At 46.7% G+C, this 27216-nt stretch overlaps 3 protein-coding genes across 4 annotated transcripts; 2 read left to right on the forward strand and 1 right to left on the reverse strand.

The window, feature by feature from the left end:
• The first annotated feature begins 2725 nt into the window (after positions 1-2725).
• On the forward strand, positions 2726-11856 carry LOC125537174 (protein TIC 20-I, chloroplastic). Of its 2 annotated transcripts, none has more exons than XM_048700482.2 (3): positions 2726-2859; positions 3356-3563; positions 11003-11856. In XM_048700482.2, the coding sequence occupies exons 2-3, from the start codon at positions 3392-3394 to the stop codon at positions 11641-11643; spliced, it is 813 nt and encodes a 270-aa protein (XP_048556439.1). In that variant the 5' UTR covers positions 2726-2859; positions 3356-3391; the 3' UTR covers positions 11644-11856. The 2 variants fall into 2 exon arrangements, with proteins under 2 accessions (XP_048556439.1, XP_048556440.1); XM_048700483.2 differs by having other exon boundaries at positions 2762-2974.
• Positions 11857-17337: 5481 nt separating this feature from the next.
• Positions 17338-20207, forward strand: LOC125537175 (zinc finger CCCH domain-containing protein 50). The gene is made up of 2 exons (XM_048700485.2): positions 17338-17542; positions 17824-20207. The coding sequence occupies exon 2, from the start codon at positions 17868-17870 to the stop codon at positions 19875-19877; it is 2010 nt and encodes a 669-aa protein (XP_048556442.1). The 5' UTR covers positions 17338-17542; positions 17824-17867; the 3' UTR covers positions 19878-20207.
• A 1261-nt stretch (positions 20208-21468) lies between these two features.
• On the reverse strand, positions 21469-26987 carry HVA22K (HVA22-like protein K). Its single transcript, XM_048700486.2, has 8 exons — positions 26731-26987; positions 25929-25987; positions 25329-25426; positions 24893-24944; positions 23710-23773; positions 22484-22579; positions 22332-22404; positions 21469-21836 (listed from the first exon to the last, which is right to left on the reverse strand). The coding sequence occupies exons 1-8, from the start codon at positions 26764-26766 to the stop codon at positions 21727-21729; spliced, it is 588 nt and encodes a 195-aa protein (XP_048556443.1). The 5' UTR covers positions 26767-26987; the 3' UTR covers positions 21469-21726.
• Between the last annotated feature and the right edge of the window lie 229 nt (positions 26988-27216).

Here is a 27216-nt window from a genome sequence, read left to right on the forward strand (position 1 = left end):
ACAAGTCGGGATGAGACTCCGGACGAAAAAAGGCCCAAAAAATGAGAGAAAGCCCAAAAAATATGAGAGAAAAGAGAGAAGGGACAATGTTACTATCCTTTTACCACACTTGTGCTTCAAAGTAGCACCATGATCTTCATGATAGAGAGTCTCCTATGTTGTCACTTTCATGTACTAGTGGAAATTTTTCATTATAGAACTTGGCTTGTATATTTCAATGATGGGCTTTCTCAAATTGCCCTAGGTCTTCGTGAGCAAGCGAGTTGGATGCACACCTACTCAGTTTTTTTGAGCTTTCGTAAACTTATAGCTCTAGTGCATCTGTTGCATGACAATCCCTACTCACTCACATTGATATATATATATATATATATATATTGATGGGCATCTCCATAGCCCATTGATACGCCTAGTTGATATGATTTTGTCTTCTCCACAACCACCATATTCTATTCCACCTATAGTGCTATGTCCATGACTCACGCTCATGTATTGCGTGAAAGTTGAAAAAGTTTGAGAACATCAAAAGTATGAAAAAATTGCTTGGCTTATCATAGGGGTTGTGCATGATATGAATATTTTGTGTGATGAAGATGGAGCATAGCCAGACTATATGATTTTGTAGGGATAACTTTCTTTGGCCATGTTATTTTGAGAAGACATGATTGCCTTGTTAGTATGCTTGAAGTATTATTGTTTTTATGTCAATATTAAACTTTTGTTTTGAATCTCATGGATCTGAATATTCTTGCCACAATAGAGAAGAATACATGGATAAATATGTTAGGTAGCATTCCACATCAAAAATTCCGTTTTTATCATTTACCTACTTGAGGACGAGTAGGAATTAAGCTTGGGGATGCTTGATACGTCTCCAACATATCTATCATTTTTTATTGTTCCATGTTATTATATTATCCATCTTGGATGTTTTATATGCATTTATATGCTATTTTATATGATTTTTGGGACTAACCTATTAACCTAGAGCCTAGTGCCAGTTTCTATTTTTTTCTTCTTATTTTTTAGTTTCGCAGAAAAGGAATATCAAACGGAGTCCAAATGAGCTGAAAATTTACGGAGATTTTGTATCGACCAGAAGAAGCCCCCAAAGCAAAAGAGTTGTGCTAGAAGAGCCACGAGGCATCCACAAGGGTGGAGGGCGCCCCACCTAGGGCGCGCCCTCCAGTCTTGTGGGCTCCTCGTGGACACCCCTGACTTGTTCCCGACGCCAAAAATTCCTATAAATATAGAAACCCCCAGAAATAAACCTAGATCGGGAGTTCCGCCGCCGCAAGCCTCTATAGCCACGAAAAACTAATCGAGAGCCCGTTCCGGCACCGTGCCGGAGGGGGAAACCATCACCGGTGGCCATCTTCATCGTCCCGGCGCTCTCCATAACGAGGAGTGAGTAGTTCACCCTCGGGGCTGAGGGTATGTAACAATAGTTATGTGTTTGATCTCTCTCTCTCCCTTTCTCTCTCTCTCGTGTTTTTGATTTGGCACGATCTTGATGTACCGCGGGCTTTGTTATTATAGTTGGATCTTATGGTGTTCTTCCCCCTCTATCTTCTTGTGATGAATTGAGTCTTGCACTTTGCGGTTTCGTTATGTCGGATTGAGTATTGGATTTGAGAACACTTGATGTATGTCTTGCGATGGAATATCTGTGGTGACAATGGGATGTTCTATTGATTCACTTGATGTATGTTTTGGCACTCAACTCGTGGATTCCCTAGGTGACACTGGGATAATCTATGCATAGGGGTTGGTGCACGTTTTTGTCCTACGTTCTCCGATAGAAACTTTGGAGTGATTCTTTGTTGCACGTTGAGGGATTGTCATATGATCTAACTATGTTATCATTGTTGAGAGAACTTGCACTAGTGAAAGTATGAGCCCTAGGCCTTGTTTCCAAGCATTGCAATACCGTTTTCGTTCACTTTTGTTACTCGCTACCTTGCTGTTTTTATATTTTCAGATTACAAAAACCTATATATATCATCCATATTGCACTTGTATTACCATCTCTTCGCCGAACTAGTGCACCTATATAATTTATCATTGTATTGGGTGTGTTAGGGACACATGAGACTCTTTGTTATTTGGTTGAAGGGTTGTTTGAGAGAGATCATCTTCATCCTACGCATCTCACGGATTGATAAACCTTAGGTCATCCATTTAAAAGAAATTTGCTACTGTTCTACAAAATTCTGCGTTTGAAGGCCCAACATGAGTCTACAAGAAAAAAGTTACGTAGTAGATATCAGCTGACAACAAGGGTGTTCAGAAGATCTAGATATGGCATCAAGCTTTGCTTATGGCACGTCACCAACGAGTGCGGGAGAAATACAATGACAATATACATGAGGATCTGTGTGTCATTTTCTATTTATATAAGATTCGTGTTGTAGGAGTTGGGAAAATTTTAGGCCTTGTCGCAAAAAATTCAATGTTGTGGCAGTGGCCGTCTGCAGATCTTTCGACTCCGGCTGCTGGTTTCTCCTTTTCACTGCTTGAGAGAAAAATGAAAGGGGCATTTAGTTATAACCCACATTCTAGTTTACATTTTGAGAATTTGCCCTCTCAGTAACACGTGGGGTCTGGACCCACCAGTCAGCAACACAGTAAAGGTGGGTTAGGATCAAATTCACTAGGAAAGTGCGAAACTGGATTTGTTCCCAGTTTTTTTTTCCCTGGACAGGAAAAGCGGGGCGAAGGACGGATGGGTGCCACGTTGCGGGGGAGACTGGGAGCACAGGCAAACGAAGCAAGCCCTCTCCGGCCCTCTTATCCTCTTCCTCTCGCGACGGCGGTGGCGCCGAGGGCACCCAGGCCTCATTCCACCTTACCACGCAGGTTCGTAAGATCGCTGCCATCCTCCGTCTCCTCCCCCTGGCCTCCCCTACGGTGAAGAACCCTAACCTGCCTGGATTGTTCGACGAGTTCTGCCATTGTCGTCTTCCCTTCTGGCGTGAGCAACTTAATCCAGATATTTCCTTTCGGGATCATACTGCCGTCGATCCAATTTGTTGCGGAATCGTTTGGCGCGTGGTGGAATGCCGATAGCTGTTTGTTTAAGGAAAAGAGAAATGTGGGCGCCAACGTAATCCACATTCCCGACGTCATGACCACCCTTGAATTAGGGACGAAATTCTCGTGTTTCAGTATTGTAATTACCCCTTCTTAGTTGGAATTAGCTCTGCCTTTTGGATTGTTTCCAAAAAAATTATGTTTGTTGAGAAAACGAATTAAGTGCTTTTTAGAGAACGAACGGATCATTTATGTGATTAATAGCTCCGTGGATGTGTGAGTTCAGTGCTATATTGCTAACTTCATTTGCCTGCTTATCCAGGTAACTGTGCTTTGTGCAAGGCCGGGTTTATACAAAATGGTTCTCTGTCAAGGCTTATCTGCTGGGCAGGGGCAGCTGCTTGCTTTTCCTGCTGCTAAGCCTCCTCTCTTAAGAAGATCTTGCATTCGTATACCAGCGGGGTCACCGGGTCTAAAGAGTGCTCGGCTTTCATCCGAGAGGAAGAAACTTTCAGTGCAAGCTGTACGAGGTAATGCATGTAACGATCTAATTGTCTTTTTGTAAAGTTTACTGCAATCATGATGCTTATGCTCTTCTGAACAAATACGGTAGATCGTCCTTAACCCTTAGCCCCCCAAAGCAAAGTTATACTGATAGTTTGTTGGGTAGAAATATAGAGGGAAAACATTTTGAAGAGAAGAAGTGAGCACCAAAGGTAAGTATCATGTTTGAGATGACACTACCTGCATCAGCACCTCTTCTTTTCCATGCTTCTGGTAGGCTGGTAGGGCAGAGAAATGTGCAAAGTCTGCAGCAAATATTAACCTGCAATTGCAACGCAGGAAATATTCATACAAAGATTCTGCAAAATTTAATGGCGAAAAACACAGGAACATACACTGCTATTGGTAGGACTAGGGTTCCTACCGGCTCTACTGCGTAGGTTGTAGGGGCAAGGAGGGAGTGGACGCGGCGAGGAACGGGCGCGCCGGCGGCAGGGCGCCGTCGCGGCTAGGGTTGAGGGCGGCGGCGGCTTGGCTGCGGCGGCTAGGGTTTCCGGCTCCTCTAGGAGCCGGGCAACAAAAGATAATAATAGTCTTTATTGCTCCCTCAAAACGATGTCTTACATGAGTATTTATAATTTTAGCCTAAGATAACTTTCCTAAGGTAACTTGCCTAAGATAACTTGTGGGCCAACCCCCTAATACTAATGCCCGGTGGGCCTCTTCCTAGAATAGACCAAGCCGGTCATAACATCTCTCCCCGCCTGCGCAAACAGCTCGTCCTCGAGCTGAAAGTCTGGATAGTGTTGACGGAAATCCTCACGCTGCTCCCAAGTAGCCTCCTCCTCCGGAAGGCCCGCCCACTGAATTAGGACGAACCAGACGCCATGACGGAGCTGGGCCTGCAACACCTTTGCTGGCTCTGGAAGAATGCGACCATCGGCGGTTGGAGGAAGCGCCGGAGGAGCCGCTGGTGGCTCGCCACGGAAAGGCTTGAGCAGCCCCACATGGAACACGTCGTGGATGCGGGCGCGGGCTGGAAGCTGAAGACGATAGGCCACCTTCCCAATGCGCTCCACGACAGGGAAGGGCCCGGCGTAGCGAGGCCCAAGCTTGCGCTTCGCGCGCGGGTCAAGTGACTGCGTAGAGCGGTGGAGAAGACGCAGCCACACCCAGTCACCCACTGTGAACTCCGCCTCGCGATGATGATCGTCGTAGTAGTGCTTGGCCGTCTGCTGGGCCTGAAGGAGACGCTGACGGACCTCAGCCAGCATCTCATCACGGGTGCGGATAAGGTCACCCGCAACCGCCGTCCGAGCCGTCTCCGGGTCGACCGGAAGTATAGGCGGGGGTGGTCGACCATAGACCACCTCAAATGACGTCGCGCGCAGGGCGGAGTGATAAGAAGTGTTGTAGCAGTACTCCGCCCAAGAGAGCCGGTCCACCCAAGCGCGAGGCCGATCACCTGTCACACAACGCAAATACATGGCAATGACCTTGTTAACCACCTCAGACTGATCGTCCGTCTAAGGATGGAACGCCGTACTCAGGCGGAGCTGGACACCCGCCATCCTGAAGAGGTCGCGCAAGACATGGCCCGTGAAGACTGGGTCCCGATCACTGACGATCGACGTCGGGAACCTGTGTAGACGGACTATGCCGTCGAAGAAGGCCCGGGCCACGGACGCCGCCGTGTACGGATGGCCCAGCGCGATGAAGTGGGCGTACTTAGAGAAGCGATCGACCACCGTGAGGATGACCGACTTGCCCCCCACCTTGGGAAGGCCCTCGATGAAGTCCAAGGAGATATCCGCCCAAACCTGAGACGGCACCTCCAAGGGCTGAAGGAGCCCCGCCGGCCTCAGGGTCTCTGTCTTGTTGCGCTGGCAAGTCTGACAAGACCGAACCCAGTCGCGGACCAGGGCACGATCGCCAGGGATGTAGAAGTCGGCGCGAAGACGATGGAGGGTTTTCTGCACACCCTCATGGCCCGCCGAGTGGGCGAGCTGCAACACCTGGTGACGGAGATCATCATGCGCCGGAACAAAGATCCGGCGCCCATGGAGGAGCAGTCCATCAGAGAAGTGCCAGGGCTCCTCCAAGTCGCCGGCCGCGAGCTGCTGTTGAAGAAGTGCGGCGTCATCTGTCGTCGCAGTGGCGCGTCGAATGTCGGTGAAGAGACCGAACGATGGCCCGGAGCGGATGCACAGGGCCGTCCCGGCGGACGCGTCGGCGGGTGGCGCGAGGTCGGAATCGCGACGGGACAGCGCGTCGACCACGGTGTTAAGACGGCCTGGCCGATACTCGACAGAGAAGTCGAAGCCGAAGAGCTTGCTGATCCACTGGTGCTGTGGGACGGTCGACAGCCGTTGATCCAGCAAGAACTTCAGGCTGTAGTGGTCCGTGCGAATGTGGAAGGTCCGCCCCCACAAGTATGGCCGCCAATGACGCACGGCCTGGACGAGGCCAATGAGCTCCCGCTCGTAAGCTGCCAACTTAAGATGGCGCGGAGCGAAAGGCCGGCTGAAGAAAGCGAGGGGCCCATCGCCCTGATGAAGTACGGCGCCGAACCCGGCGCCCGAGGCGTCGCAGTCCACCATGAACGGGCGGTCGAAGTCGGGCATCTGGAGGACGGGGCCCGTCGTGAGGGCCCCCTTGAGGGCCTCGAACGCCGTCGTCGCCTCGTCGTCCCAGGCGAAGGCGTCGCGGCGAAGCAACCGCGTGAGGGGCGCCGCGATGAGTCCGAACTCCCAGATAAATTTCCGGTAGTAGCCGGCGAGTCCGAGGAACCCGCGGAGAGCCCGCGGCGAGTGAGGCGTCGGCCAGGCGGAGACGGCCGCCACCTTATCGGCGTCCATAGCCACCCCGTCGGCCGATATGACATGGCCGAGGTAGGCGACGGTAGGCGTCCCGAACGAGCACTTCGAGCGCTTAAGGTGGAGGTGGTGCGCCCGAAGCTCGTTGAAGACGATGGCGACGTGCTGGAGATGTTCGGCCCAGGTGGCGCTGTAGATAAGAATGTCATCAAAGAAAACAAGCACAAACCGCCGTAAGTAGGGTCGAAGGACGTCGTTCATCAGGGCCTGGAACGTCGCCGGGGCGTTGGCGAGGCCGAAAGGCATCACCAAGAACTCGAAGTGGCCATGGTGGGTGCGAAACGCCGTCTTGGCGATGTCGTCCGGATGCATGCGCACCTGATGATAGCCCGACCGGAGATCGAGCTTGGTGAAGAAGCGTGCCCCATGGAGCTCATCCAAGAGCTCGTCGACCACCGGTATAGGGAACTTGTCCTTGAGTGTGAGTGCGTTGAGGGCGCGGTAGTCGATGCAGAAGCGCCATGTGCCGTCTGACTTACGGACGAGAAGCACCGGCGCCGTGAAGGGCGACGTGGAGATCCGGATGATGCCTGCGGCGAGCATCAGGGCACACTGGCGCTCCAACTCATCCTTCTGCAGCCGGGGGTAGCGGTAGGGCCGCACCGCCACCGGAGTGGAACCTGGTACGAGGTGAATATGATGGTCGTACACCCGGGCAGGCGGAAGACCCCGCGGATCGTCGAAGATGTCGCTGTGCTGCTGCAGAAGAGAATCCAGCAGGGGGTGCTCGGCCTCCGAGGATGCGACAGCCAGCTGGAGGTGTGGCACGGCAGGCGCGGCGCCCCCAATGCCCTCCCACCGGATGCGGCGGCCCTGCCGCCAGAATGTCATCGTGAGCGCGTCGAAATCCCACAGGATGGGGCCGAGGGTCCGGAGAAAGTCCACCCCGAGGATGAAGTCGAAGCAGCCCAGATCGATCCCTGCACAGGTGATGGAAAAGTGTTCGCCGCCGATGGAGATGGGAATGTCGCGGGCTAGCCCATGGCACCGGAGGCGATCGCCGTTCGCCACTGTGATCCGCAGGCGCTCCCCGCCCGTCGTCGGGAGGGCTAGCCGACGCATGGTCGACTCGGGCAGAAAGTTGTGTGTGGAGCCCGTATCCAGCAGGGCCACCAGTCGCTCGTCATGGATCGTCACGGGCAGCAGCATGGTCCGCTCGCCCCGGATGCCGGCCAGGGCGTGAAGGGAGACGACGCACGCCGTCGCTACGGAATCCGCGGCCGCGTCCTCGGTCGCCGCAGGCGGATGTAACGGGTCGGGCGAGTCGTCCTCCTCGATGTAGTCGACCGTCTCTAAATAAAAGAGGCGGGGGCAGACATGGGTCGGCGTGTAGGGCTCATCGCAGTTGAAGCAGAGACCCTGACGGCGACGCTCCTGCTGCTCGGCCGGTGACAGCCGACGGAAGGGTCGTGTGGCGGCCGGGGGTGTGGCCGTCGCGGCTGGGAGAGGCTGACCCGGGGCTGAGGAAGTCGGTGCTGGCCGACTGGGCTGGCGGCCGCTCCGTCCGAGTGGCTGCTGCAGTGCCTGGGCCCGCTGCTCGAAGGCCCGGGCGTAGTACATGGCCGTCTGGAGGTCGGGGGGATCCCGGAGCTCGACGTCCACGAGGATATGGTCCGGCAGACCGCCCACAAAGAGCTCGGCGCGCTGGGTCGCGGAGACGCCCGGCGCGTGGCACGCCAGGGCCTGGAAGCGGTCGGCGTAGTCCTGCACCGTAGATGTGAACGGTAAACGGCCGAGGGCCGCCAGTCGGCTCCCGCGGATAGGAGGCCCAAAACGGAGGAGACAGAGCTCCCGGAAGCGCTCCCAAGGTGGCATGCCGCCCTCGTCCTGCTCGAGGGCGTAGTACCAGGTCTGCGCTGCGCCTCGAAGATGATAGGACGCGAGCCAGGTACGATCCGAAGCGAGCGTCCGCTGCCCTCGAAAGAACTGCTCGCACTGGTTGAGCCAGTTGAGGGGGTCCTCCGTGCCCTCGTAGGTGGCGAAGTCCAGTTTGGCGAAGCGAGGGGGTGTCGGCCCGCCGTGCCCGGGGGCGGCCGCAGTCGCCGCCGGCGCGTATGCTGGGTCGGGAAGCGCCGGGGCGTAGTTCGCCGAGCTGGAGGGGTGATCAAACCGCAGGGAGGGCGTCGGGTGTTCCAGCGCCGTGGAGTAGACCGGGCCCGGAGACGAGCCGGTCGCCCAAGCGGGGATCGGCGATGGTGACGGTGGAAACTGCACCTGGTGCAGGGGCCGACCCGTAGCCCTAGGCGCGGGTGGTGGTACTGTCGATGGCGGCGGCGCCTGGTGGAGCTGCTGCACCGGTGCCTGCGGCGTGGGGGCCGGCGGTGGCGCCGGAAGAAGCTGCTGGGTCGGGCCCCCCAGCTGCGCGGTGGAGGCCGGCCATGCTGGCCACGGCTGTCCCGCAGCCGAGTAGTGCGGCGGCAGCAGCAGCGGCGGCTGGGACGCCCCTCCGTAGGGCGCCTGGAAGGCCGGGGCAGGCCACTGTAGCGGCGGCGGTCCGTAGGCGGTGGTGCCGGCGCTCGGTGGCGGGGGCTGGTTCCCGGCGAGGTAGAGGGTAATACCCCTGACCGCCTGGACAAGCTCCCGCAGGGTGCCCGACACCTCCTCGGGCGAGAGGAGTGGAGGCGGGTCCGCCGTGATGGTGATGGGCGCTGTCGCGGTGGTGATGGTGGTGCCGGATGCGATCTCCGCCATCGCGGTGGAAGTAGCCGGCGGCAGCGAGAGCGGGGTGGAGGTGGATGGTAGCGGCGGCGGTGATGGAGATTGTGACATGATCGGCCTGGTGTCTCTGGATACCAAATTGGTAGGACTAGGGTTCCTACCGGCTCTACTGCGTAGGTTGTAGGGGCAAGGAGGGAGTGGACGCGGCGAGGAACGGGCGCGCCGGCGGCAGGGCGCCGTCGCGGCTAGGGTTGAGGGCGGCGGCGGCTTGGCTGCGGCAGCTAGGGTTTCCGGCTCCTCTAGGAGCCGGGCAACAAAAGATAATAATAGTCTTTATTGCTCCCTCAAAACGATGTCTTACATGAGTATTTATAATTTTAGCCTAAGATAACTTTCCTAAGATAACTTGTGGGCCAAGCCCCTAATACTAATGCCCGGTGGGCCTCTTCCTAGAATAGACCAAGCCGGTCATATCTCGAAGGAGTTCTTTAGTGATCAGAAAGGACAATAAGGTGTAGATGTAACACTGTTATCTGATCTAATTACAAAATTGGTGATGATATTATAAGGACAATCTCATAATGACAATATGAAATTTGTTACTTCAGTCGAATATGGGGAAATCTGAATTCATATATAGGTTATTAAGTGTATAAAGTGCATAAAAAGCTGAGTTAGGTGCCAGTTATATGAATCTGAGGCTGGATGTAACACTTTATGATGGACTTCTTTAGAATATCCATAAACTTCTTTAAGTAGATAGAATTCTGCTCCAGAGCTGGCATGGGTGCGTAGCACAAATGCAAAATTAGAAGTGCATGGTCATGTTTTCCACATCCAATCTAATCCGACAACTGCGCATGAATTTTCAATTATTAGAATTCTCAATTCTTTAATTACCGTTGGGGCATTAAATAAGTTATTAAATCTAAACAAAAAGAAGGAAAAACACAAAAATGTTAATGTTCATATAGGTCATGGTCGTAGTTTTATCTTTCTTGGCGATCCTTTGTACTAGAACCCTGCTGTAATTGGGTTGGATGAATCTTATTAGACTCCTTTCTCTTCTTAATATAATGATGCACAGCTCTCCTACGCGTTGGAGGAAAAAATGTGATGTTTGAGTAAATTGACCTGCAAGGCTGCAAGTATCATGCTGAAATTGACATTGTCCATGAATTCTCAGTTATTACCTTTTGTACAATGAAGAATTCTCACCAAGGGCCCCCTGCAAAAGCATATACATAGCAGTTATTTCATCCTTCTAGAAAAAGAAACCCCATTGGTGGCAATTGCCAGCATGTAGGAAACAGACATGGGGCAGAGCTAGAATCAGTCCAGGTTTTAGGCCAAAACATCATGGAATTAATATTTACTATCAGGAAGTGTGGAGTGGACGATTACTTAAAAAAAATCATTGGCTCTTGCTGTTGCTTTGCTGGCCTCGCCATGCATCGCCAGCCACTGGGCCCCTCTTTGCTGGAACGCTTAGCAGTTACAATAGTTAATATATAAGATTAAGTTCATGGTTTTAAGAGTTCTGCCCCCCTTGATTACTTGTAAGGAGCCAATGTTTTTAGGCAGTTTACCGTATAAAATATGGTATAGATAGTTATTTCATGGTTAAGCCAGTGGCATGAAGTAAACATGAAAGATGAATGTTTACTGATTAGTAAATCAGTCTAATAAATACCATAATGAACTTATGTTCTTTGATATTTGCTAGAACAAATATTGGAATTGAGACAGTTTTGCACATATAGTACGTGTCAGCTTATGTCTTCTTGTTAGGTATTTTCTTTACATTTCATTTCATCACCTTCTTGGATTCTGACATTCAATTCATTCTTTGATTCTGATACTTAATTCATTCTTTGATTCTGATACTTAATTTATTCTTTGATTTTCACATTTCACTGTATATCTTGCAGCCGACACTGGTTTTCTTCACCATGACATGCTCACATCATCTCTGATGGAGGATTCAATCAAGGGCATTCCATCATTATTGACCCGGCAGAATCAGTGTCGAAGATCGGAAGTTGGCTGTCGAGCTTCCTCTCTAGCATCATTCAGCTACCCTGAATTGACTTCCAAGCCCAGATGGTGGTGGAGAACCCTTGCATGTGTGCCGTACTTGCTGCCACTCCACAACATGTGGTCGTATGCCGATGTCATCTACCAGTTGCACACGTACTTGCAGGGCTTTTCTTTGGTTTATACTTTCATCGACACCATGACACTGCTTCCAGGGTGGCTCTTGCTGGTGATATTTATGACCGTGTACTTCTTCGTGGTGAGACGCAAGTGGTCACCCCACTTCATGAGGTTCCATGTGATCTTGGCCATCCTCCTGGACACCGGCTCCCAAGCAGTGGCAACAATGTGCACCTGGATGCCCAGCTTCGTGTATCAGGGGAAGCCCATGCAGTATTTCTGGATGGCCATTGCTTTCATGCAGATCTTCACGGTGCTAGAGTGCATGCGCTGTGCTCTCTGTGGGATGTATCCGAACGTTCCTTTCATATCCCACACAGCCTTTATCCATTCTGATCTGAATCTCTTCAGGTAGCCACCTGCTCACCATGTCGGGTTTTTGATATCAGAAGGATGGAAAGTGAGATGGAGGTGCAAATAGGTAGTACTTTTTTTTTTGCAGTAGCTACTTACAGTTCTATAGACTGTTTTGTTTATACTGAAATTTTGAAGTCTCATTGTAATTGCCAGGATCGTGACCTTTTTCCGTTATGACAAAATCCAAACAGTGACGCGATTGATCATTGCATCGGTTGAATTGCTTCAGTGTTTGAACTATCTGCATTTTTGTTGTCTAGACTAGAAACGTGTGAAACTTTGAACACATGTTACCTCGTGTGGTTTGAATGGAACCCCTGCTGGCCGGGCTTGGCTAAAATCTGTTATCATCTTTCAGAAATGAAGGGCGGTGTCACACATCTCATGAAATCTAAGCCATATATGTCAGCCACCTTTGTTTCCTTATTCTCAAAGGCGTTTTCCTCACAAACAGGGCCCATTATTACTAATTAATTCTCCAGGCTGTTTATTTATATTTAATCGGAAACATATATAAATCGGTAGAACGGCTTATAAAGCAGCGAGGTGGTACTAATTTATAAAGAAACAAACGTTTAGTTTTTTATCTTGATGCTTTAGCTGTGTTGGTTGCAGCTTTGGGCCTCAACGTGCAACATTATGAGTTCGATCCCATGTAAAGACGTTTATTTTCTGCCTAATCTCGGTTGCACCTCGTATTTTTTGCATGGGCCGATTTCGGGTCAAGGCCCAGTAAGGCGATTTAGCCCAGCCTGACAAAGTTGTATCGAGGATGAGGCCCAGGTAGTAGTGCACACAGATCATGTACGTACGAAAATTTTGCGACGTGGTTTCCCGAATTAGTACCACCTCGCATATATGTTTTAAATTCAAACTGAAAGCGTAAATTAACAGGAAGAAAGCATATTGTGACGATGAACCCACAGAGTAAATCCGTGCTTTATAATTAGGAAAAATAAAAGATATATATGTAGTGTGAAAATATATTCAGTGATGAATCCAATAGTATTGGATTTGGTATTGCAAATGTTAATATTTTTTATAAACTTGATCAAAGTTTACAAAGTTCCACTTAAAACAAAACTAATATGGAGTAAATAAAAACGGAAGGAGTATGTATTTGGGGGCGTTTGGTTGCGTGCAGGAGGCACAAACAGGCCCACCGCACGAACCTTAAAGCAGTCTCAAGCCAGGCTGAGGGGGAACGGGTGAATCGTCTGTTTCTCGCGAGAGCCACGCCTGCCTCTCACATGCATGAGTTGGGAAGCGCGGGAAACGACGGGGCGTCTAATAACTCTCATCCCTCTCTTCTGTCACCGTCCACTGTGCATTGACACAACACTCCCTCTCTCTCTCACTGCTCCTATGATTTCTCTGATGGTCGACCCTCAACCGTGTCGCCCCACTCCCGTCCCCACAGGCGGCAACCCAGTCCATGACTGGTGGTTGTCCGACAGGACCAGACAGGGCATTGACCTGCTGACGGGAAATTTATAAGAGAGTGGCAATTTTTCATCTATAGAATGGGAAATTTATTTTCTTATTGGCGTGTCATTTTTTATTTTTCAAAATAGAGAGCATGTCAATTTTAGTAGTTACATCATGATTTTTATTTTTAATGTCACGGCTTATTTATTATATCGGTCATGACAATTTGTTTTTTTTTGTATAAATTTTCATGTATGATTTTATATGATGGCATTTTAGTTTAAAACTTAAAATACCGTTTTGTTCACTTTGGCAACTAGCGACTTTTGATATACATAATTTCTTTTAAGATGTGGCAGTTCATATAAACTTTCTAGATACTGCAATTTATATTTGTTTTTTCTTGATGTGGCTCCACATATATTTTTCTAGACGTGACAATTTCTTTTTGTGTGATTTTTGTTTTAGAGAAAGAAAATATAGAACATGGCAATTTTAATACTTGTATCATTGCATATTTATTTTTATTGTTTGGCATCTTTATTATCATGATCATTGCATTTTTCCCTTTTTGTGCACTTTTAAATTTTACATGTACTCTCACCGTCCACTATTGTACTTTTTCTCAGAATTGGATGTATATAGACATGTTTTACTGTATTTATTCACTCATTTCAGTCCGTGTATCTCTGTATTGACATATCCAAACATATTATAATAGTAAACAGAGGGTGTATAATTTTATACGATGTTTACTAGTTAAAATATTGTTTTTTGTTCACAAGTCAACTAACAGTTTTTGCTATACATATATTTTTTGTAGATGTGGTAGTTTATATATATTTTTCTAAAAAATGTAGCTTATTCAAATTTTCTTTTGATCTTGTTTTGTAATTTGTGCTTTCTGGTATATAAGGCCTGGTACTTTTTTATCGGCGCTCTAACATGCAAAAATTGTCAATGGTGCACATTCACCTTGGTGCTGTCTAAAAAAACACTTTCTACAAAGCAAAATATTTTTTAAACCACACACACACTACATACAACAAAAAACTACATAACATTTTACTTTCAGTAGTGGCTTACAAAAAAGACAAATATGTATTTTCAAATGGGTCGCTTTTTGTTTGTTTTTTGCCAGAATTTTGCTTTCTTTGTACAGCTTACAAATTACATTTTTTCAAAACAAAATTCATGGATCCGTAGTGAACACATACAAGTTTTCACATAAATTGCTTCTATTTTTTTTACGCTTCTAAATATAGTATTTGAATATATTTTTTCCAAAAAAAAGACAAGCACCATAACTTTGCTCTCGTCTAACCTGGGCCTTTTAAGCCCATTTTTTTGCTACTACAGTGACGTTGATTAGCGATAGCTAATTCTGAATGCTATATCTCGCTTCTAGCATCCGTGAGCGCATTACCTCGCTCGTGTCGGTTTTATTCGTTCTTTTTTCTTTTTCTTTTGTTTCTTACTTTGGGGCTTCTTTTTGCGGGGAAAAAGGGAATTCATTAATTAAGTGGCAGCCATGTCTGCATTACTTTGGGGCTTTATCACAGGTTTTCTTTCTTTTTTCTTTTTTCTTCGTTATACATTGTTTCCCCATGTTTCCTCACTGATTTTCTTTGAATTTCCTTTCTTTGTTACACTTTTCCTGTTTATTTCTTCATTTCTTTGGTTTTCTTCTCTTTTTTTATTCCTTTATCAGTTTTATTGGCTTTTTTTTAACACATGTTTACTTTTTTGTCAGTACAATGTAAATTTTTTGCGCACATGTGAAACATTTTTTAGTAAACATTTTCAAAATACAGGATGTATATTTTTTTTGAATACATGGCAACACTTTGCAAATGCACGTTATACATTTTTTATAGATAATAAACAATTTTCTAAAACTACTCTAATATCTTTTAACATTGTATAAAAAATTGTTGTTTGATCCCTTTTTTTAGACACGTTGAATATATTTTTAATGGTAATACACATTTTTCTGTTTGTATAGACATTTTTTTTGTAAATGTCACAAACATATTTTTTTGAAACACGGAACATTTCTCAAAAATGTTACGTACATCTTTTTAAGAGTATGAAACATTTTTTAATTGTATACACTTTTTTACAAAAAATTTCACATACATTCTTTGAAATGCAGGAACATCTTCTCATTGTCATAATTTTTTTCTTTGAAAGTTGTCTTTTTTGGTTAATTTGTGAACATGTTTTTATATTGTGTTAACATTTTTCAAACTCACTGTTTTAAAATTTTAAAGTAAATTTTAGTTTTTAATTATTTAGTTAAGATATAAAAAGGGAAAAAATAGCGTGATGTTAGCGCACATATAAAACATTTTTTTAATACACGGTAAACATTTTCAAAATACATGATGTATATTTTTTAAATTATATTTTTTGAGTACATGGTAACACTTTGCAAATACATGTTGTAAATTTTTTAGGTAATAAACAATTTTTTTAAAACAGCCCTAATATCTTTTAACATTGTATAAAAAAATTTGTTTGATCCCTTTTTTTAAGACACGTTGAATATATTTAAAATGGTAATAAAAAAATTTCTGTTTGTATAGACATTTGTTTTAGATGTTAGAAACTTTTTTTTGAAACACATAACATTTCTTTAAAATGTTACATGCATCTTTTTAAGAGTATGAAACATTTTTTTAATTGGATACACTTTTAGAGAAAAAGGTTTCACATACATTCTTTGAAATGCAGGAACATCTTCTCATTGTCATGATTTTTTTTCTTTGAAAGCTATCAATTTTTGTTAATTGCTAACATGGTTTTATATTGTGTTATCATTTTTTAAATTCACTATTTTAAAATTTTAAAGTAAATTTTAGTTTTAAATTATATTTAGTTAAGATATAACAAAGGAAAATAGCGTGGCGTTAGTGCGACCATCCCATCGTTGGCTCCTTGTAGCATTCCCGCCGGCGAGGCAGTTGTCTGCCTTGTTTTTAGCAAGACATAGCCACGTCATAAGTAACAAGGGGGTCGCACTGGAGAGGATCTCATAGCTAATGAAAATATTCACTGCCCCCCCCCCCCCCCCCCCTCCTCCTGGGCGATCGGCTCATTCGCGCCACCCCTCTCCCAGGAGGAACGTCAACTAGATATTAGGGTCCAAAACATTCTCCCTTCTATTCTAAAATTACTTTTGGTCATGAAAATTTACATCATCTGCTGGAGATACTCCATCCGTTTTTGTTAGTCTGCATATAAATTTTGTCTGAAGTTAAATTTCATAAAATTTTGTCCAACTTTATTATAGGAAAATATCAATATTAAAAATATGAAATCAGTATTATTAGATGCATTATGAAATTATCCATACTGTACAACATTAGCATAATAGATGTTGAGAGTAATTTTTTAATATAAATTTGATCAAACTCAGCATAGTTTGACTTCAAAGGAATCTGATATATGCATAGTTTGACTCGACCCGATGAACACGCACGGACCGGAGAAACTGCAACAAACTGAAGCGGACGGACGTGACAGAGAAACGTACGCCGCCATGCCGCGCGTACGTGACGACGGTTCCCCGCCCGTCCTTCCGCCGACGGGCGTGGCCCACGTCCGGGCACACGAACTTTGACAGCCGCCCGCTCCCCGCGGACTCCACCGGCCCATCCCCCCAACTCCAATCCACCTCCGCGGTCCCCTCGGCGCGTCCGCCCGCCGCGCGCACCCACTGGACCGAGCCCACCGCCCAGGCCGCAAACGAACCACGTTTGCCACGCTCGGGCAGGGCGGCGGAGAGGGCGGTCCACCGTGCACCGGGAGCACGTGGGAGCGGGGCCACCGACGACCTTTCTTTCACCCCCGAGCGAAACCGACCTTGGGTACGGCCCCGACGGAGATACAACCGAGGCTTTCGGCGCCGAATCTCACATCCGCCACCTGCCCCGCGCGATCCGGGCCGTCCGCCCCGCCGACCGACGGCCCGATGCGCGCCCGCGTGTCCGGGCAGCGGCCGCCCCGACCCCACCGCGACGCGAGCGGTCAGCACCACCCGCCTGTTTGAAATCCCGCGCGGGGCCCTCCACGCAGTGAATTCCCATTTACAAACCCCGCACCGCGCGGATCTCCACCCTACCCAGCCGTCTCACTGACAGCGTCGCCCGACGTACCACCGGGACCACACGTCGGTGGCGGTGGAGGGCCGGGGGCTGGATCTCCGGGGGGTCGCGGGCCGCTGCGCCTGAGGAATGAGACAATTTAACTCCTCGGCACCATCACCACCACCAGTAAACTGCGAGTCCTCCTCGCTGTCCCTCTCCCTCTCTCTCTCCAGACCACTAGGCTCTGCTCCGTCCCCCAAGGCAGTTTTGGTTTCGCCTCTCCGGCGAAGGCACCCGCCGCCGGACAGGACGGGAGGAGGAGCTCCTCCGATCCAGCTCGACCGGATTGGATAGGGGTGGATCGTCCCGCGCCGGGAGGTAAATTGATACTGCTCATTTAATACTTTCCTAACAATCCTCCCCTTGCCCCCGTCGATTCCGGTGTTCGGATCGGCGTCCGCTCCCTCCTCCTGGTGCTAGCATCCCAATTGAGTTCGGCTGATTGGTTCCCTGCCATACGAGGCGGAGCTCCGATTCGTCGGCCCCGACCTTTCCTTTTCCTCGCCTTCCTTGTTGGACGATTTCTGATCCCGATTCCGGGGCCGTCTCCTCCAGCTGCTGAATCTATATAACCCCTCCTGGTCTTGCCTCTTCCGCAGATGTGTTGAGCTTGTTGTGTCCTCCTTGTCCGCTAGCACAAGCAATGGGAGACCTTCCCGATCTCGACCGCGCTCAGGCTGCCGGCGCGGGCCGGCGGGACAGGCTCGCGGCGCTGCTCGAGCTCGCCGCGGCGGACGACGTTGATGGGATGAAGGCCGCGCTCGAGGGAGCTGGCGAGGAGGCGGCCGAGCTGGCCGATGACGTCGGGCTCTGGTATGGCCGGAGCAAGGCGTACGAGCCGCGCACGCCGCTCATGGTCGCGGCCACGTACGGCAGCGCGCGGGTCGTCTCGCTGCTGCTCGGCCGCGCCGGCTGGGTCGATGTAGCTCGTCGGCCTGGCGGCGATGGCTTCACCCCGCTTCACTGTGCCGCCTCCGGCGGCTCCTGCAACGCCGTCCAGGTCGTCAAGATGCTGCTTGACGCCGGCGCGGACCCAGCTACTGCCGACTCCACCGGCCGCGTCCCGGCCGACGTCGTCCGGGCTCCTCCGGCTTCGGCAGACGCCCTGGGCGATCTCGAGATACTTCTTGGCCGCCGCCGGGCCCTCGCCGTCGCCACCTCGGCGGCTTCTGGCGCGTCGTCCCCGCCGCTTTCGTCCTCGCCAGACGACGAGGGCAACAGGTCGCCGTCGTCGCGCTCGTCGTCGCTCTCTCCCATCACCGTGGATCGCGCCAAGAAGGAGTACCCGGTGGATCCGACGCTGCCGGACATCAAGAGCAGCGTCTATGCCTCGGACGAGTTCCGCATGTTTGCTTTCAAGGTGCGTCCGTGCTCCCGTGCTTACTCGCATGACTGGACCGAGTGCCCCTTCGTGCACCCCGGCGAAAACGCGCGCCGCCGTGACCCCCGCAAGCACCCCTACACTGCGGTGCCTTGCCCCAACTTCCGGCGCCCTGGTGGCTGCCCCAGTGGCGATAACTGTGAGTTCTCCCATGGCGTGTTCGAGAGCTGGCTGCACCCGACACAGTACCGCACCAGGCTCTGCAAGGAGGGAGCTGCTTGCGCCCGCCGCATCTGCTTCTTCGCACACGATGAAGATGAGCTCCGCCATGTGCCTCACAACAGTGGTGCGGGTCTGCTATCACCCCGTGCAACTTCATCAATTGACATGACTGCCGCTGCTGCACTTGGGCTTCTTCCTGGGTCTCCCAGGCACTTTGTGCCGCCTCCTGGATCACCATCTGCCGTGAACAATGGCGGAGCTGCTTCTGCGCATTGGCTTCAAGGTAGCAGGCTGCGTTCTTCTTTCAATGCAAGAGACGCAACCGTTGAAGACCTTGGCTTGCTCCTCGATTGGGAGTCACAGTACCTTGGGGCACTCTGCCTCCCTCCCAGCAGCCGTCCGCAGCCCCGGCTTTCTACCGGCCTTAGCATCAGGCCTACAGCAATTGCCCCCACCAGTCTTGAAGATATGTATGCTTCAGAGATGGCAATGTCACCGAGGTTCACCAATGATCAAGGTCACTCAGCCTACTCACCAGCCCACAAATCAGCCATCCTTAACAAGCTTCATCAGCAGAAGGGTCTCCTCTCGCCTGTCAACACCAACAGAATGTACTCACCAAGGGCTCTTGACCCGGCAGCGCTTGTCCATTCTCCAATTGGCGGCATGTCTCCTCGATCCCCTCGGCTCATGGAGCCAACATCGCCCATGAGTGCCCGTTTCGGAGCCACTGTCCCACAGCGTGAGATGTATGAGCAGTTCTCTAACCTGAACAAGCACCAGCTACCATCCGTGGGTTCGCCGCGGAATTCTAATGCTGCTTCATGGGGCAACGTGGGTTCTTCCCCAATGGGTAAGGTTGACTGGGGTGTTGATGGTGAGGAGCTGGATCGGTTGAGATGCCCTGATCAACCAGGGTTTGCAGAGAAGGAGCCAGATGCGCCATGGGGGCGGTCACTGAACAGCAACAGGGGTGAAATGCAGCTGGGCATGTCGGGAGGCATGGCTTCTGGATCGGCAAACAGGCCTGACTGGAACAACCAGGCTGATTTATTGGATCAGATGGCCATTGGTGCTTGGCTTGAGCAGCTGCAGACGGATCAGAAGTGACTGAAAGAGGCGGCCAAGTCCCCAGTTGATGAAACCATCATTTTGCAAGGTGGTTATTTACCAAAGAATAGTTGCTGGTCCTAGTAAATAATAATTATTCATTTTTATTCTTGAATTTTTGGTGGCAAAGTCAGAGATGGTGTTGAAACAAACAAAGCATCCGGTCACAGATTGGTAGCTGAAAGCAGTTAAGGATATTCAGTAAACAACCTCTTCAGTGTCCTAACTAGTATTCTTTTGGTTAGTTCAGGCGGGTCTTGAATACAAGATTCCTCCAAAGAGACTAGAATTGTCAATTCTTGATCAAAATGAATGATTATTTTGTGATAACATTGTCGATTGCCGTCTGTTTTCGCTCTGTTTTTTTTTTCTTTAAAAATCTCATTCTGTTCTGCTGCTGATCCTGTGATGTGTGTGGTCCTCTTTCGTTTTGCCGCTCTGCGGTTTTAGTAAAACATTGAAAGCAGTATTGTTACTGGACAGTCTGTATGCTTCAAAACGTGGTTCAGATAAATGTGATTATCTGCTCTACAGATGATGTTTATCTTTGCCAGACCTGCATTTCGTCAATGACACGGGAACCGAAATATGAATGATTTTGTATAATGCCTATCTATTTTCTGTATCAAATGTTTGTGGAACTGTGGACCGAATAATTATGATTCGAACTTTTAGCTGTGAAGTGAAGAAGCAGGATCTGTAGTTGCACCCTTGCACTATCTTGCATATCGGGTAAATCAGAGTAGATTCCTTTTGTATTAGTTTGTCGCGAAATGAAACGTTCGCGAGGTAAAAATGCATTTTTACGCGGAACATTTCTCTACACATCATTGCACAAGGCACCTCGTAAGCTCAGATCACATCGTTAGGACGCATGCTCCTTTCCGTTGTTGAAGGGTTCTCTCTTCTCTTGTTCAGAGACTGAATAAAGAACGTTGGTTCAAAGTTGAATATTCACTGACTTGGCGGCATTTTTTACCAAGGACGTACTACCATAGTTCCTTGCTCCACATGTGTCTCTTCGTGCTGAGCCACCACCCTGGTCAGAGATGACGAATAAAGCAGCCGCCTCCCAACAAGAAAATGCGTGGGCGGTTCGGTCATAAGCGTTGAACGAACAGTTCTAGCCAAAGCGAGTTTCAACTACCATGACATGGCATCGTTCAGCAAATTTAGACTTTGAACCCTAGCGTGAGGTAAACGATCATCCGCAGCAGGCAGTGCACTTTATTTGCACAAGAACGTATGGATAAATTTCTAGTACAGTGGTAATTGACGAACTATGCAACACACAAAAATGCTTTGGGTGCTTCGGGTGCTGTTGCCAGAGATGAAAATGGTGATTTTATTGCTGCAGTAAGCTGGTTCATCCCTCATGTTGGTAATTGACGAACTATGCAAAACACAAAAATGCTTGGATAAATTTCTTCTGCATTGGTAATTGGCGAACTATGCAACACAAAAACGTTTGGTAATTTCTTGTATAGTGGTAATTGGCGAACTATGCAATTGCTTGAGTTTTATAAAGAATAAAAGCTATTGGTGAACTTGCACGAAGCATGATAATGAGAGTATTGACAATCCTACAACGTACGGAACTGCAAGTATATTGTAAGACTCCAGTCGATTTCAAACAGTCACCCACAAACCTGTGCTGCAACTTTTGTAGCACCATAATACGAGGAGTACTCTGATACAAGTGGACAGTATCCACTCCTATTGCTTGAAACGTAATCCGACTTGTTCAGAAACACATATTCACAGTTCTAAAGGATCATTTCTGCAGAGTGATGGTACACCAGACACATCTTGCGGGGAGACTGGCAAGTGTGGCAACCAAGCTCATGTTTCAACTCCTAGGTGTGTCTGGCTCTTCTGTCGGAGTTGAATTTGGGTCTTCAGTCACGCTAACTTCTTCTGATTGTCCAGGTTGGTCAAGCCCATTTACGATGTAATTTGCTGTTCCACACACAAGCAACACAAATTATTTTACCTCAAACTGTGAGCTTCTTATAATGTACTAAAAGATATGAAGCAGCATGGTGCAATTGCAGGTACGAGGCTAGGAATGTAAACTTGTGGACATAACTCTAAGAAGCAAGATAGCACATAAAAGGCATTGCAGTATACAGTATTAAGCTGATGAAAAGATTGTCTGTAGTTCAAAATATTAAGAAAGCATGGTGAAAATGATGAAGGATTTAGCAAGATGTTAACAATAAAACATGACTGAAATCATACTGATTGAGGGAGATTGAAATTGGCCCGATAGAGATCAATATCCATGGCCGTGCAATCATAATACCATGACCAAAATCAATGATCAGGTACAAGTTAGGGCTCCAATTTACGATCAGATATTTAAGTTATCATGTATGCCCAATATTAAGTATTGTCTGCACAAGCATTCTTTTTTTTTTGTCAATCGTAGAGGATCTAATTCTCGTTCTGTACCTGTTGTAGCACCCCTGATGGCCATGTTCTCTACAAAACGAATTTCATCTTCATGGTTGCTCACGAACTTTGTCTGGTTTTGTTGAGAATTTGATGTCCATTAGTAATATATCCATTAAAACATGTATACATACATATCAAAACACACTCACAAGTTCCTTGGACAAAATATTCAGGATTCTATCAATTTTTGCTTGATGCTTCCGGAAAAACGGGCGCAGGTATCTTCTGTACACATGCTTTGATCCCTGAAAGACAGAAAAGGACACCTCTATTAGTAATGACTAAGGACAATAATTATACCAGATAATTTAGATTTAACTTCTAGTCAATAATTATGTCATCTGGCCGAAAAGCGGCAGAAAATTTGTAACACGGACATAAACATGATGCTTAAAGCTCTATACAAAAATTTAAATCACACGCTTTCGGCTACAAAATCAATTAATCATAGCACGACTCTATCTTAAGGAAAAGAATACTGGGCCAAGGAATGCACTGAGAACAGATGACTCACAAATTCAGTTAGTGCCAAATATGCCACAAGAAAAAGGCCCTCTTCCAAATATAACACTCAGATTTTGACCAAGTCCCAAATATTCAACTTCAATTAGTTGACTGTTAACAGACAATTGAAAGGAAAAAAATTGGCCCTTTATGCTGATTTTTATACATGTCGTGTAATAAATGTGTACATCATATTCCAATTAGTTGGTAATAAAGTTTGGAAGTGATATAAAGGACCTGGTGAAATTCTGAGTGGTACTTTGAAAGAGGAACTTTTCGATGGAATATCTGGAACCGGCAAAATTCTGGCTGGCATATATGGAATTATGTTTGGTTTCAGATTGTATAGCCAAGAATCAAATGCCACCGGCTACATCATCCTATGAGAAATATAAACCTTGCAAATTGTCAGCTTCCACTACAACTGCACTCTTTAATGTCACAATCATATCAATCGACTAACCATCCGAATTCTCAACTGACCAAGTCAAGTGAGTTTTCAGTTTTATATTTCTTGATTCTGATAACCTTGGTGTAGATAAAGTTAGACATACCTCTGTCCAACATCGATATTCATATAAAACATGTATCATTTGCAAAAACTACTCCCTCTGTCCCATAATATAAGAGTGTTTTTGACACTACACTAGTGTCAAAAACGTTCTTATATTATGGGACGGAGGGAGTAGTTCGCTACATATTAAGTTAACAACAAATATCATGTAAAAAAATATGTTTTGTTTATTTACTTCTCTATGGATCATTTAAACAATAAAAAAGTTATAGCGCACAGCTTTCGGTTGTACATATAGATGTAGGAATACAAAAAAAGAGATTAACATTTTGGAAAAATAGTTGGTTTATGACTTACACCATTTGAAGGAAACTGGAGCCATATAAGGATAGCAAATTTCGCATGGTAATAGAGAGGAACACTGCAAAGCAATAACAGGGTACAGAATGATCAAAAATATTTTCTAGGAGAGGTAGAAAATAACTCGCTTACAATGGTTATAATACAATTAGATGCATCATACAAGACATTCACTAGAGAAGAAATAAGAGATGTGGCCATTGCCCGTGTTGACAAAATAACTTAATATCAAACTGAAGCGTTCCAATATTACTCTGCGTGTTTTTTAACTCAAATTATTCTCAGTGCTTCCTAGGTTTTTTCAGTCCTAAACCGTTTCTAGCAATTTCCTACTGGTTGCAAGTTCCAGTACAACTTTTATGTCCAATCATGATTAGGAATGGGTTACACCTGTATGGGTTTGTTATTCTACTGTAAACCAGACAATCTATGGCCTCCAAACCAGTCTGCCTTGATAAACTAGTTTTGAATTTCAAAAATTTCAAGATCTGATTCAGGGAAGTAATGAGTTACGCTTTAGTAAGTAATATATAGAACAACAGGAACCCGGCCACTCCTGTCCCCTTTGGTATTTGGAACTTTATTACTCACTGAAGTAAAGCAGGCACTACAGTCCATGCCAGTATGCTAACTTACCAGGCTACCAGCAATCATCAAGGGCTGCGGTGCAGAGGTTCGGTTGAAAGATAACATACACAAATTTAATAAATCATCATGGGACAGCACACCTGAGACAACTATTTACATTTTTACTGCAGTTTTACCAGTAATAACAGGATGAGGGCCAGAAATAATCACAATCCACAAATACAGGATACATTCAACAAACTGATGCTACTTAAATACTTACTATAGGTGAATACAAGCATTATGTAGTACTTTTCGTGGGAAATTCACAAATACATTTTATGGAACTATAATAGTTTGTACAAAAATCAATTTGGTTGTATATCAATTGTGTCCTATAACTATAAGGACGTATTACTTCCATATGTAGGACATATTCAGTATTCAGTATGCATATTTGCATTTAAAGATGCCTACATGGAATCTGATACCAAAATGCAAGGGGCAGCTACAAAGGGATACAAAGACCCCACATTGCAGTGTCATTACAATTCATATCAATGCCACAAATAATGAGAAAGTACTCTTCGACCTTGACAAATACTGTTCATACCTTGAAACAAGCTTATCAGCAAAGGATTCCACAATGCTAAAAGATCCATATGCTGCAAAATAATTGGATATTAAATGTTACAAGCAACAACAGATCTAGAAAATCTTGGGCATGAAATTAAACAAAAATAGAGTGAAGATACATGTGCTTTTGGAAATATCCATTTGTGTCCACGTAAAGTGAATTTTATCGTTTGTTTCCTATTGTTTAGAAATGTACATACAAATCTCGCAATAAAATTATTACACCATTGAAGCCACTGCACCGAGATTTTTTTATTTGAAGAGTATAGATACCCATATGGAAAATTTAGAAAGGTAATTTCACTTTCAATTAGCATAACTAAATACATCAATATGCCTCAAAAAATGTCCATTGAAAGAAGTTGCTTCACAGTAGAAATGAAAATTTTAGTACAAATTCATTTATTATTTACCTGCCCAATAAAGGAGCAACCGTTCTTTCTCATCTTGATCTTTCTTTTCTATAGCCCTGTAAGTGGAGTATACAGGTAGACCAATGCCCACCGCACAACTGTACCAGCACATAGTGAGGATCATATGATGAATTTCTTCCACAACAAAAATAATAGCTCATCTATTAACAGGGTTGCTACAATAAGTATAGGTTGCAACCTCCTAGACAATTATCTAACTACATTAGCATCTTGCCACTTTGATAATACAGATTGTGCTCGTCTCATGTAGCTAAAATTTAGGAGATGAGCATATGCATATGAGACGTGACACTTGCTTTCAGCATAGACCAAATAATTAGCTGTTACTAATATGAACAAAATACTTAGTGATGATGGCAACAATTTGACAGCGTGTAGCAAGATAAAAAAACTAAAAATGTGATGATCTCCAAATGATAGTACAATTATTATTCACTAACACGCTCAATGCGCCTAAAAAGCACAATAAGCAAACACCTTAACAAAACGAACTAGCCAAAGAAACAATCAACTTACGAGAAGCATGACATGAAACCAGATGAAAACCATGCCAATTAATTTACAACGTTTCAAGTATACCTGGCTGTGCGGATGACAACATTTGAGCTTAGTGGTGCCAGTAAAAGCCGCAAACCGACCTATGAGATGAAATGCAGTCTCAGGATTTCAGCACAAAGCATAACTTTTACTCGCAAGTAACGATTGTATCCAAGACGAAGTGAGAACCCATCCAGGATGCTTGCGAGTTTAGACAAGTTATCAGACAATAACACAAGACAAATTTACAATCGATTGCTCAGCCAGAAGTCAGTATCAACATAACTATCTGAAACTCGAAAATCCAAATGCAACACTTAGAGCCATTGCAAACGCTACCACTCTATGTTTCAATTCAACTACTTGGATCGCCAGAAACGAACCACAAGAACACCAAACTACACCAAACAAGATCAAACCCTGTCACACCGACATACTTTGATTTGGTCAATAGTGACTATGCACTAGAACAGAACGGTTATTTTAAGCTGACTCCAGTCATAATCTAAAAAGTCCATCAAATCGAAATCAAATTTGACCATATTGCAAATAGCAGGGTAATAATTATAATGTCTGCAGCAAAGCACTTCTCGCCTAACCTTACTCACTCTTCACCGCCTCACACGCCCTCCTAGTGCAAAATCAATGCATGCTTCGGCGCGAGCCCATCACCCAACCCAATCGTCTCCCCAACCGAGCAGACTGGGCGAAATTCCAACACGAACAAGGTGCAAGCGCGCCAACAGCAACACCCCACAGCCTCCTTACGAGGAGCGAGATTCCTCGCGCGACTCGTGCGATCTAGGGTTTCCGTACGAGGCAGGGTTTGGTGGGAGGCGCGTACCTCTCCGGAGATGGCGGGCGCCAGAAGAGCAGCCATCGGTCGCCGCGGACGAGGAGCCGGGATCCCTAGACGGCGCGCGGACCCAGGGTGGGAGGCCGCTGCGTGGAGAGCAAGGGATCCGCGGCGATCTGAGCTCCGGGCGCGAGAGGAGGAGGGCACGCGCACAAACCTGCGGGAGAAGCGACGCCGGCCGTAACGAGAAAGCCGGGAGCAAAAAAAGTGGAGATGATTTAGCGCACTAGGCCTTTTTCCGATTTAGGCGCCGTCTTCTCCGAGATTTATATGAGAGCCCCTGCTATTTCGGTTAGTAATACTATGAAAAAAGTCCATGCGTTGCAACATGACATCAGTGCGCACACAATCACAACACGTTTAAAAACGTCGATCCTAATGCATCTCTCTGGAGAAAATATGCCCTAAAAACAATAATAAAGTTGTTATTTTATATTTCCTTATATCATGATAAATGTTTATTATTCATGCTAG

The sequence above is a fragment of the Triticum urartu genome, chromosome 2A (genome assembly GCF_056163025.1).
Source record: "Triticum urartu cultivar PI428250 chromosome 2A, HENAU_Tu73, whole genome shotgun sequence".
Classification (NCBI taxonomy): domain Eukaryota; kingdom Viridiplantae; phylum Streptophyta; class Magnoliopsida; order Poales; family Poaceae; genus Triticum; species Triticum urartu.

Coding starts and splice junctions, on each gene's coding strand:
- LOC125537175 (XM_048700485.2), top strand. CDS start 17,868: ATGGGAGACCTTCCCGATCTCGACCGCGCTCAGGCTGCCGGCGCGGGC.
- LOC125537174 (XM_048700482.2), top strand. CDS start 3,392: ATGGTTCTCTGTCAAGGCTTATCTGCTGGGCAGGGGCAGCTGCTTGCT. Junction 3,564..11,002: donor TTCAGTGCAAGCTGTACGAG/GTAATGCATGTA, acceptor TATATCTTGCAG/CCGACACTGGTTTTCTTCAC.
- HVA22K (XM_048700486.2), bottom strand. CDS start 26,766: ATGGCTGCTCTTCTGGCGCCCGCCATCTCCGGAGAG. Junction 25,988..26,730: donor CGCCCGCCATCTCCGGAGAG/GTACGCGCCTCC, acceptor TTCATCTCATAG/GTCGGTTTGCGGCTTTTACT. Junction 21,837..22,331: donor CATCAGGGGTGCTACAACAG/GTACAGAACGAG, acceptor TGTGTGGAACAG/CAAATTACATCGTAAATGGG.